The sequence below is a fragment of the Eucalyptus grandis genome, chromosome 4 (genome assembly GCF_016545825.1).
Source record: "Eucalyptus grandis isolate ANBG69807.140 chromosome 4, ASM1654582v1, whole genome shotgun sequence".
NCBI classification, from domain to species: domain Eukaryota; kingdom Viridiplantae; phylum Streptophyta; class Magnoliopsida; order Myrtales; family Myrtaceae; genus Eucalyptus; species Eucalyptus grandis.
Window position 1 is genome coordinate 31,561,204 of NC_052615.1, and position 12,675 is coordinate 31,573,878.

At 39.1% G+C, this 12,675-nt stretch overlaps 1 protein-coding gene across 1 annotated transcript; it reads left to right on the forward strand.

The window, feature by feature from the left end:
• Positions 1-10,505: 10,505 nt before the first annotated feature.
• On the forward strand, positions 10,506-12,348 carry LOC104441844 (protein DETOXIFICATION 56). The gene has a single exon (XM_010055089.3). It carries the CDS (start codon positions 10,663-10,665, stop codon positions 12,115-12,117), a length of 1,455 nt encoding a protein of 484 aa, XP_010053391.2. The 5' UTR covers positions 10,506-10,662; the 3' UTR covers positions 12,118-12,348.
• The last annotated feature ends 327 nt before the right edge of the window (positions 12,349-12,675 follow it).

Consider the following 12,675-nt stretch of genomic DNA (forward strand, 5'->3'; position numbering starts at 1 on the left):
GCTCCCCCACCACAACACCCCACCCGGCGCCGGGGGCCATGTGTGGATAAGAATCATTAAGACCAAGTCAAGGCTTTCCACCTCGGAGCATCGATCCAAGTTGGCTGGTGCTGTTGTTGATGCTGCTGCTGCAGCCTTTTTTTCTCATTTTCTTTCTTTCTCTTTCTTCTAAGAATAATGATCGTCCATTCTCTCTCGTCCACCTTTTAGCGTTTGTCTTTCTTGTGTCTTCAATGTGTGTCTTCAATGCAGATTTAGCTATCCGAATAAAGTTATCATCGTCTAAAGTGTGCTAAAAAGTCGCAGTCTCAAACCACCCCCACCCCCTCCTTAGGGTTTATACACAAGGACACATCTTTGCGGAGAAAGCACCTACCTACTTTCCTGAAAATAGGTATCCATCGCCGAAGTACATGTTTTTTTTAATTAGTCATCATTGACATGTCTCATACGGTTACTAGAGTGAAGTAATAACTTTTCACCGCTTCGGTAGAGCGTCTGGGACAAGAAAAACAAGGGCCAATTTCTAGTTTTCTTGGGACGAAATCTCTCAATTCTTTGAGATGAAATCTCAACTATGCAGACAAATGATGTAGGATCACTTCGTTCAATCCTCGCTACTTGATAGCGCAGCTGTTTCTTTGGAAAAATTATGAAAGGTTAATTAATTTTCACATGCTGTCATATGTCTTCATTGCCAGATATAACATGAATCACGACATGTTCTATCATGTTTTGAACTGAAGTACTTAGAAAAGTAGGTGAATATGAATAAAAGAATATTATAATAAACAGGACAAACAAGGAGTCAATGCACGATTGATTCAATCTCAAGCCTCCCATGACAAGGTCCTCTCTTGTATTGTCTTTTCTTCCGTCCCAATCCTTAATTATTATTATTTTTTTAAATTTAGCTTCATCCATCATTTAATTGCATTAGCGATCTAAAAATAAAAGAATCTATTGTCAAATCCAAAACCCAATCCAAACTCAAATTGATTCTTTCCACTAACAAAACTCGATACGACCAACATGAGATTTGATCTATCGTTGTTTCCTAAAAGAAAGTGGACCTTCTCTCATAACTATGGTCATTAATTTTGCATTTTTCTTGCCTCCTCTTAAAAAAAGAAGAGTTAGAAATATAGAGAGCACCGCATTCACATGTCATGATTAGCACACAATGTCCGGAAACAAGGACAATGGACACGGCCGATTGTTGCTGTAGTTTGACTTCAAGTTTATAAAATTTTGTTCATCTCAATTATGGTTAGGTGGTGATGAGTGCATGAATAGTCCAAGGAAATTTCGTTGAAAGTCGGAGGTGGGCCATTTCAAATTAGGGCACAGCCAATCATGCATTGATCCCTACTTTGTCTCTTTTGAAAGTACAAAACTCTGAATGGTACATAAGATATATAATTATTAAGCTTTTTCGTGAGAGCGAAGTTCTTGAATGTGACCGGTCCTCCAAAAGTCACCCAAAAGTCCAATTTGGCTTTTCACATGATCGAAATTGCAGGATTAGTTGAGCTTCTTGTGATAGAATTACTAAGTAAGATAATGGCCATCATTATGTAGAGGGAATAGGGAAAAAATAAACTCCGGCTTAATTCTGTTATCTACTTCAATAAGGTCATCTTTACTGAGACACTTTTCTGGGTGATTAAGTATGCTGTTTTCTATGAACAAATCGTGAAAGAACGAAAGCACAAAATAATTAAAGAATCTGCCTCACTTTGGACAAACCCAGTTGCTTGCAATATGCCATAGACCAAACTACCCTGAGTTTATGCGATTGCAACATGTTTATGTTAGCAACGGAAGCCCTAGCTCAAGAATTTTGTTATCTTATGGCAATTCAATATAGTAAGAGAGAGCCTACCCAAAAAGGTAGCTGACAATGATTTTACCTTGTTGATTGTGAGTACTAAAACTTCGTTCAAAACACATATCACTTTTCTATTGGGTCTCAATGGGATTGAAATTCATATAATCTCCCTCCATCTCACAATTTAAATTTCTGGATAGACTTTCTCACAAGTTATACTAGATTTGGTATAGACTGCTGCCTCGTAATCTTGCTTTCTCAGCTTGAGGCAGCATCAGAGTTAGATGACGATGAAGTTAAGGAAACTATGGAAGGATAATTATATAGGCCAATCAATCTCTTAATCCATATCTCTCAGTTTTTTTTGGTCAGTCATATCTCTCAGTTCAAATATTGTCTTTCTGAAGGGTTTTATTATTATAAGAATCAAGTGATATATGAGACACCTTTAGAATATTAGACTAAATTCCACCTTTCGTGACCCGATAAAAAGTGAAGGTGCACACATGGATGTGAGTAGATTTACGATGAGTGCAACTTTCTCGTTAATTGAACTTACAAAAGAACGTCAAGCAGTAATTGAACTCGATCATCAGGAATTGTGAAAAGAGATCCAACAAACTTTTAAAATTTAAAAGACCCTAAAAACTCAGAAACCATAACAGCTTGGCTGTTGGCGACACATTCATATTTTATGTCATACATATTATTCAACTCCCATTCAATTAAATGCAAATATATATCCATCAGCATCACACCTGATAAAAACAATCATATCTTTAGGCAAAGTCCATGAAGAGAGAGAGCGTGATTTATTAATTGAGGAGCAAGAAGGGGCTAAACCCTGTTGATTAATTAATTGAAGCCCCATGTGAAAGGCACCTAAACAGCCCTCGAATCTCGCTATGTCTTGGCATGTTTCTGCTCCCTATCTTTGCGGGTCCAAAGCATGCATTTAGATCTCTCTCTCTCTCTCTCTCTCTCTCTCTCTCTGCGCGATGTAGCCTTCTTGATCTCTGTCACGGTAAGGGAAGATCGCCCTTGCACATGTGGGTCAATTAATGGTGATGCCTAGATTAGTGCAAAGTTTTTGGATTAGATGCTAAGCAACAGTTCATTAAAATTTAAAAGTAATAAGTGATATAAGTTCCCACGTGATTGATGGTTATGGCTTTTGGAATCTTTTTCCGGCGCATCTTCCCTTCACCAGCTGTTTATGCCTTTGAGTTCAACCCTAGCATGCCACCGATACCAGCATCATCGTTTTAGGGTTGAAAGCCTCCTTTTGCTCTGGAAACAAAACAAAGTTCCTTCTTCTTTATTTGTGGAAAAGCGATAGTTTACACATCAAGGGCATATAGAGGTTCTTCGGAAACAAGCCCAATGCCTTGTCTATGCTAGAGGGGATCATGTAGAGTTTGCTGATCAAAAACGGCAAAAAGAGGAAGGAAAATAAGAACGGAAGGGAAGAGGCGGGCGATTCGCAGTCTAATCTTTTGATCCCTCGCTTGAACAAACATCGAAAGTTGCGTGCCCGATTGATCCAATTTCCAGAAAATAGGTCTCATTCTATTGTCTGGTTTGTCTTCGACAAGATTACTATTTTAAGATGACCTGAATTTAACCACTTGCAATAATCAGGGGTCAAAGACAGCATGAGCTCGTTGCTTGTTTAGGTATCAAGAAACCCAAGTCAATTCCAATGTCTTGCCATCAAAAGGGGTAACCCAATTTCTTCCTCAAGACAGTTCTTTACCCAGAATTTCTGTCCGTACTATGAACCCTATTTTAGTATCACCGAAACTTTACAAGTTCAAGGAATTAATATAATCACGACCCATGATTAAAAGAGTTCACTTGTTGGCCAAAAGTTGCATGCTCCCTTTTAAAATAAAACATAGTTCAACAATTTCTTTTTGTCATTTGATGTTCTTGAATTCTGCTCCAAGATTTGATAGAGTCACGAACGGAAAAATTTATGCAAAAAAAGGAACAACGCGACAGTTCGTGTCTTAAACTAGCAAAGGGATTTTATTAGTCAACAAGACTGTGAAATTGAATATTTGATTGGGATTATTTCATGTGTCGTGCTTAATTTAGTCACCTTTTGTTTGGTGATGTACGGCACCAACATTTGAGGAAGGAAAGAATTCGCTTAGGTTAAATTTATTAAATTGAACTGCGTCTCAATCAAAAGCTGCATATATAAAAATTACATGACACCCCCAAAAGAACATCATCTGTCCCCAAGGTCACTGCCCTCTTTTAAAAAAAATAAAAATAAGCATATATGTTAAACTAGATTACCAGCACTTGGAGTTGAAAATAGGTGAATATATAGGCAAATATTAAATGAATTAATTAAGTAGATGAATTTCCAGGAAAAAATCAAATCTGGGATTACCTTATATATGATCCCTTTTAATTGGAAAAAGTGTACTGATGTCGGACATTGCCCTAAAATACATAACCTGATCTCCGCACATAACTAGAATACTTTTGGTCAAGGCTAGTCATGTTTATGTCAAAATTGTACGGACTAGCTATATGCGATTAACAAGCGGTTCATGTTTCAGACTAATCTATTTAACCCAACATTGACTGTATGCAATCTACTTAAATAGATGTATCACTAATATTTATCTTTTCGTAGATCACCAGCTACACGAGATGTCATTACCAATTTCGTGTTCGTTGTTGCACTTTATTTGAGTTATTTTTGGCCTCCTCTCCCAGTCGAATCCAGTGAGAAAGCCCTAAAAATTACTAGACAAGAGTTATAAATTGAACTCCTGATCAGAAGGCACTAGATTATTTGAGCAAGAGTTCTGGCAGATTTTCTTTTGTTTTCAACCTTTTTTCTTGATTGGTTGGTCCTATCACAAATTGCTCTCGAATGGGCTATACTACTTGCTGGGCCTGATCCAGAAAATTCCTCTCCGGTCTCATGTTATCGTACGTGGCCCAACCTTTATTTTATAGACCTATTAGGAGGGAGGAAAGTACGTAGCTATCCCTCAACTCCATTAGAATCCTCACAGATAAAGAACGTATTTTACATGATGATTATACCACATGACAGTGACAGTGTGATGGCCGCCAATCGTTGATACCCGCATACTATGAATCGCGTTTTACTTTGCATCATGTATGTTGTGCATCTCGCTTTTATTTGGTTTATCATATCACGCGTCATATAATGTAACCATTTCATATAATACCTCATTCTCCTCGTAGATAAGTGCCAAAGAGAAAATCGCGGCAACATCTTTCTCCTTTAGAAGAAGAGAGGTTAAGTGTTGTAAGATGGGATTTGATGGTACAAGTTTGATATTTTTGTAATATGATCCGAGTAGATTGTTTATTATTTAATTAACAGTATTTCTTTAGATTTTATTTCAAAAGGAGGAGGAGGAGGAGGTATAATTCCATATTGTTAAGTTTTCTTAATATCGAATTTGTATTGATCTTCTAGGCCTGTTTTGATATCTTGTTTTGTCTTTTCTCTAAAGATTCAAACACCAGACCATAAGGTGAATTGAGGGTGAAAAATGATTCCTACTCTTATAAAGGATCTAAATGTTAGTCTCTTTTTGGATGACCTTTTTGCAATAGACCCTTAACATTCAATACACCATACAATGTCCCTCTTAGTATGATGAATTTCGGCAAAATCCATAAAATTCATGCTACACGCATTGATACACGATAGAAATTCACAAAGCATATTTTTCCACCCGCTAATTTATGGAACTTATGCTTCCATAATTTAGAAAATTATTATTTGTACAAATCTCACTAACCTGATCCCCAAGTCAAAAAATGAACTCAATTGATTTCAGTGTTACTTCCTTATATATTAGTGATTGCTTTATACTTAAAACTAGAGAGAGATACGTAAGACATTTCTTCACGTAGATATCAATCGTACCTAATGATTGTCTATTTATTGAGCTTTTGGTTGTTTCTTTTGAGGTCCAGCCTCATGGGTCACCAAGCACTAATCATTACCATCATCATTGACTAGACAAAGTGTAGAGGTACACCTTTGATCCCACTTCTTTCTGCAAGACCCACTAAAGAAGGGGAAAGGAAAGAATATTCTTTCTAATTTCACGCAAAAAGGGTCAAATCGAATTCGTACAAAATCTTAACGTATGGTCAGGAATTAAGGCATTCTAAAAGATGTGGTTACTGGGTGCTAACAAAATCTTATCCGCAGATAATAGAGGAGCATTTGATTGCTTCATTGAATGTTGGTAGCTATGGAGCATAATGGAGTGCAAGGATTGGACTCGTCCGTGTGTCTCTCTCCCCCAATATCTGCTCGCCATCTTCTACCACACAATCCCAACTTCATTTCCCAAAGAAGAGGGAAGTAAGTGATAAATGTATGCTAAGTTCCGATAGGTCGATCAATCGGCAAAACAATTGAAATCATGCGTCTCAAAAAGTGTGTGGTCTTAAAAAAGTTAAAAGGAAGGGATTTCTTGCAAATCTCCTACACCCAACATGGGTCGAACTCATACGCTAGTTCAAGCTGGTGATCAAAAAAGTTGGCTCATGACACACCATTCAACTAGTCGGATAATACTTTTGTAAGATATATTCTTATAGACTTATTAAACTTAGGGAATGACAGGAATGGTTACAGTACAATACACATTTTCCTAATTGACTTTGAGGCTCAATATATGTGTCTTCGCCTTCTTGTTCTTATGCGCCTAAGTGCCTATGAGTTACCATCCAGGTATTGGCCTAATCAGTATACCGATTGAGAAGTATTCATATTTTTTTTTTCTCTTTTTAAGGCCTAATTCCCTTTGAAAACATCAATTTTATATAGGGTTCTAATTTTAGCCCAAATTTTTTTTTTTTTTTTGGTCTTTAGGAAACCACAAACTTTGGCTTGCATCCCAATTCTTAGCCTAACTTTAGATAGGGCCCCAATTCTAGCCTATATTTTTTGTCATCTCATAAAAAAGTATCAACTTTTAGTCAATTCCTATGTATGGCTTTAGTCAAGTTTCCACTCAATAATGCCACTAAAAATTCAATATGTCATTCCACATGTTCTTTGCGGAAACTTGACGGAGGTAAGATTTAGATGCTGACTGAAATTTGGCATTTTTTATGAAACAAAAAAACAAAGTTTGGGTCAAAGTTGGATATGAGCTAAACTTAATGCTTTTTTATGAGATTAAAAAAAAAAGATCTAGTTAGAATTGAGATCCGACCTAAACTTTGTGCTTTTATATGACACCAAAAAAAAGGTTTCAAACTGAAATTTTTTACCCTTTTTTTAGTATGGGTCTCATTAATAAGTGCGTTCAGGACACTTGTTAATCACATATAACAAAGAAATAGATTCATTGTCAATACATTTATCCTACATAATACAAGGCAAATAGTTTGAAAATGACGTTTTTTTTTTTTAAAAAAAATCTTGGATGACTAGTAAGTGCCTTGAGGGCACTAGGTTATGTGTTATTGCGTTCGTGAGTCATGATTGTCATGGAACATATCACATTATGGATTTTAATATCACCGTCAATCTAGATTAATCCAGAGTATTGGATAATTCGGATTATTGCTCAATTAGCTAATCTTTTTATGATTCGATTCGTAGTAAAACCATTGCCCCCTTTAGGAATGATAATGATTCCTAGGTTCTCTTTCTCAATCTTATTTTTCTTGTACCTAGTTAGCTTTAGATTCGCAGGTTGGGGGAATACATAACGAGGTAGATTGAACCCAATATTCATAGGAATCGAGTAGTTCCATGTCATCTTAATACCTAATTTTCCCAACTCAGAATAAATGCCGATAGATGCGCACTCATTGTCTAAATGTTTCGGAATCTCTTATATGCCTGTGGCACTCTTGCTGCCAAATATTTTACGTGTGTATGAAATGCACATCTTTCAAAAAAAATAAAACATTTTAAATAGAATTTCTGCAGCACCTCTAAATAAAGGGGCATCACATGCATAGATAATATCTTCATAAGTGGCTCAATCAATGAGAGATACACAACCGGAATAATCAGGAGTAAACGATCTCGTTCACACCTTATGAATAATCTATATCACTAGCAATCCAAGCAAATATTATCCTAACAACGTGTGCCGACTAGCTTCGAACTAGTATGCTTCAAAGGTTTCTAGAAAAATTAACATGTTGGGTATCCTTTAACATGAAATGTCTCCTCAATTGACCGTATAATTGACCAAATCTTACATGCATTTCCCTCTCTGAAGTTCAGACAAGACATGATAAAAGAGACAGCACACTCGAATTGGAATTATGGGCAGATATGCTTGCTTTACATCGTGGGATGGGGCCAAAAAAGCAAAGTGCTCGTGCATATATATTAAAGAAAGCAAAAGGGATTGAATAATTTGATCCGTGAGTGCATCTTTTTCATTTGACATTTCTGTCTCGATGCTCTAAAGAGCTTTAAGGTGCACTAATTCCGTGGTCCACAGATCAATGAGATAATAAATCCGTGTCCATTTACTTAATTATTTGATTATTTATTGGTTCTTGAAATTACTAAGCTGCTAATTAATTGCTTAATTTCGAATCTTTTAATCTTCTTTTTAGGTGACAAATGAAGGGGTACTTGGAGTGATTCTTTGATACTTTTTGTAAGGAATGATTCTTAGACAAATAGTTTGGTACCTTGCATATTCGCCTAACGAGCGATTCCTGTATACTTTCGGTTCAAAATGATTTTTCATAATCCAATTATACATAATAAACACTTGTGTTGAGGCACGTACCAAGTGAAATTGAAAAGATTTTTCGAGGTGCTATCATGTTAGTAATGGTTGGATAAAGCTCAACATTGATGGGGCCTCTAAAGACAACCCGGGTCTAGCTTCAACAGGTGAACTTCTCCGCGATGAGTTAGGCAATTGGCTTGTAGGTTTTTCCCAACATGCAGGAGTACCCTTCATTAAAAGCTAAACTTCCAATTGACAATCTCTTTGGCCATTCCCTAAATTCGTATGGTGGTGGATTCGCAAGCAACAATTACATTACTTTGAAAACCAACTATCTCTCGCCATTTTGGCGATATCCTCTTCTTTCGAACTTGGAAATCATTGAAATACTTCCAATGAGTCATAATCATTCATACTTTTAGAAAGAACATTCGTGTGCAGATTGTTGGCAAATTGGATCATCTAGTCTTGCAAACTTTAGCATTAGATAGGCCACTGAAAAGTTTAATTCCTCTATTGGTAGGAGATCAATCTTAGTTTAAGTTTTGTTAGGCAAGTATTAATGTAATAATCAAGCTTTTCCCCTTTTATAATAATAAATAAATAAAAACGAAATTTTGCAATCTGCATGGGAAAAGATACATTATTTACGTCAACGTGGAACCATCAAAATGTATGTGAAGAAAGTTCCAAATTTTGACTCAATGCTCACTTGTTTCAACTGCAAATTTTCTCCCAAACTCACTCTATCATATCAAACCATTGATATCCTTCGTACTGGGAAAGATAATAAAAAGACTCCTAAATTAACTGTACATACATCAATTTAATCTTGAACTTTTCAATTGTATCAATAGAATCATAGATCTTTTGATGATTCATTAATATAGTCATTCGGCCAATTTTGATTTAAAATAATTGATGCTGACAATTTTTACAATTTTATTTTTATTCTTTTTCTTTTTTTACAATTGATTTAAAATAATTGATTCATTAATATTGTATCAATAAAATCATAAATCAATTTCCTTCTTCTTCTTCTTCTTCTTCTTCTTTTTTACACAGTTCAAGATTGGCGAGCTTGCTAACCGACCCTCACCCGCCATAAGCAAGGGCACCCTCACCTACCCTTACCTACTCTCAGTGAGGGCATCATGGCCCTCACCCAGAGCTCATTGTGGCCAATGAGGGTTAACCAACAACCTCACTGGCTCATAGTTGGGAGAAAAAATTTAAAAATTTGTACACGCGAATGCTGGCCGTTCGCCAGTTTTGTCACGTAGGACGTTTAGGCTCTATATCAATAATTTCTAGTTAGAATTGGCCAAATGGATTATACTAGCCAATCGTGAAAAAGTTTAAGACTCTATTGGCATAATTGAAAGGTTTTATGATTGAATTCATATAAGTATAATAGGTTTTAGATTTTTTTGGTAATTTTCCCTTTCGTACCGTATCATGAATGAGTCTGTATACAATAAATCCCATGTCAAAAGTTGATCGATTATAGCAAGGGGGCACTGCTTTGTTTAGTGCTAATCCTTTTCGCACCCCATTTAGGCCACCTTTACCTTGCAGGACCACTGGCATTATACAGTCCTGTAGTCTTTTTGGCCACCACTCAAACAGTAATCTTCGTCTCATCAAAGGATTTGCTTTCTAAGTGGACACGACAAAATGTCCAGAATCCATCTGGATTCGCTCTCTAAATTTTACGGAAGATCACCGCAGAAAAAGTTACCTGGATTTGAACCACTCTCTCCCAGGCAAACAGACCAATAATTTCATCATCAGAAAGGCTCGAAAAGGACCATGAATCCATGATGATTTGCCGTTGCAGCCTCGGACGAGAACGGAAGGTGTTAGCGGTGGTGTGTGACAATGATTGTTGACTCAGACCGCACTATAAATGCGACGCCCCCCCTCATCTTTTTTATCTCCTTTCTCAGTGGCCGTTACATTGAGAAAACCTACACCTTCACGAAACTCATGCACTCATGAACCAATTCAATCTTATCTCGGACGGTCTCTTTCCTTCCTCCATCGCAAGATTATATGTATAAGCGACAACGCTAGCCTCTCCGTTTTGTGTGCTGAACCATAATGCAGACCAAATCGAGATGGCCGCCCGAGTTCCTGGTGACGGCTGTCTCCGAGCTCAAGGTGCAGAGAGGGATCGCCGTCCCACTGGTCGTGATGAACCTGACCTGGTTCGCCAAGATAGCCATCACGACTGCGTTCCTGGGCCGGCTCGGGGAGCTCCAGCTGGCCGGCGGCACACTTGGGTTCACCTTCGCCAACGTCACCGGGTTCTCAGTCCTGAACGGGCTGTGCGGGGCCATGGAACCGATCTGCGGGCAGGCCCATGGGGCTCGGAACTTCAAGCTCCTCCACAAGACCCTTTTCATGTCGGTCCTGTTGTTGCTAGCAGCATCGTTGCCAATCTCTTTCTTGTGGCTTAATGTGGACAAAGTCCTGATCCGTTTTGGACAGCAAGAGGACATTTCACTTGTTGCCAAGAGCTACCTCTTCTATCTCCTCCCTGATTTGGTGGTCACCTCGTTCCTCTGTCCCCTCAAGGCCTACCTGAGCTCGCAGGGTGTGACTGTCCCAATAATGTTCAGCTCGGCCCTCGCCCTCGCTTTCCACGTCCCGATCAACATCCTGCTGGTAAAACTGAAGGGCCTCCAGGGCATTTCGATGGCGGTCTGGATCACTGATCTAATGGTAGCGATTCTACTTGCTCTGTATGTGGCGATTGCCGCACGTGGCAAGGATCAGAGTTGGAAGGATGGCGGGTGGTGGGAACACAGAGTTGGCGATTGGATCCAACTGCTCAAGCTCTGCGGGCCATGCTGCCTCACCACCTGCCTCGAATGGTGGTGCTACGAGATCCTGGTGCTGCTAACCGGGCGGCTAGAGAACGCCAAGTGGGCAGTGGGAGTGCTCGCCATCGTGCTTAATTTCGACTATCTCCTCTACTCTGCAATGTTATCTCTGGCGACATGTGCATCTGCACGAGTATCAAACGAACTCGGGGCGAACCGGCCCCATAACGCTTACCGATCGGCCTATGTCTCTCTTTTAGTAAGCGTCCTCTCGGGTTGCATTGGCGCGATGCTCATGGTAGCATCTAGGGGGTTCTGGGGCAATCTGTTCAGCCACAACCTGGGCATCGTGGCGAGCGTGAAGAAAATGATGCTCCTGATGGCCCTGGTGGAAGTGGTGAATTTCCCATTGGCAGTCTGTGGGGGAATCGTGCGGGGAACGGCGAAACCATGGCTCGCGATGTACTCGAACCTGAGCGGCTTTTACCTCCTAGCCTTGCCCTTGGGCATATTCTTCGCTTTCAAGGCGGGGCTCGGGCTAGCGGGGCTGTTGCTCGGCTTCCTGGTCGGCGTGGTCTCCTGCTTGATGCTGCTATTGGTGTTCGTCGCGAGGATCGACTGGAACGAGGAAGCTAGAAAGGCCCAAACGTTAGCCTCCACTGACGCCCAAGAAGAACAAGCCGACGGTACTCGGACGCACACAGAAAGAGAAAACCGCACGGCGGCGTGAAGTAGCCCGCGACGTTGCGTCTATATCGTAGCATCGCATCGACGGCGCCAACCGCCTAAGCCCTTCCATCTTGGTGAAGTTAGCTGCGTAATTAAGCTTGGCTTGCTTCACTGACTTAGCGCATGTAGTTCCTGTTCCTACTGTTCTAACTAGTGTAAATCATTTTGGAGTTAATTTTGCATTCAAGTCGAATGTATCAATCCATACGAAATCACCAAACTGAGTTCGAGACATGACGCTGAGGCAACAACCTGATTTTGGATCGGACATTGTCTATGCGCCTTTAGATCGCAAAATTTTCGCAATAATCGAGGTGACGACACAAAATTCCCCTATCAATAGGAGATTAGTCTAGTTTAAGTTTTGTTAGGCAAGTATTAATGTAATAATCGGTCTTTGACCCTTTTCTTACCAAAAATAGATCACGTGATTATGCAATCTACATAGAACTAAAGCTACATTCCTTACATCCCAGATCATGTTGAACCATCGAAATATCTCTAAAGAAAAATCCAATTTTGACTCGATGTTCGGCGCCCACTTGCACTACTTTGAAAA

Bases quoted from the DNA above. Each gene is read 5' to 3' on its own strand.
- LOC104441844 (XM_010055089.3), top strand. From the start codon at position 10,663: ATGCAGACCAAATCGAGATGGCCGCCCGAGTTCCTGGTGACGGCTGTC.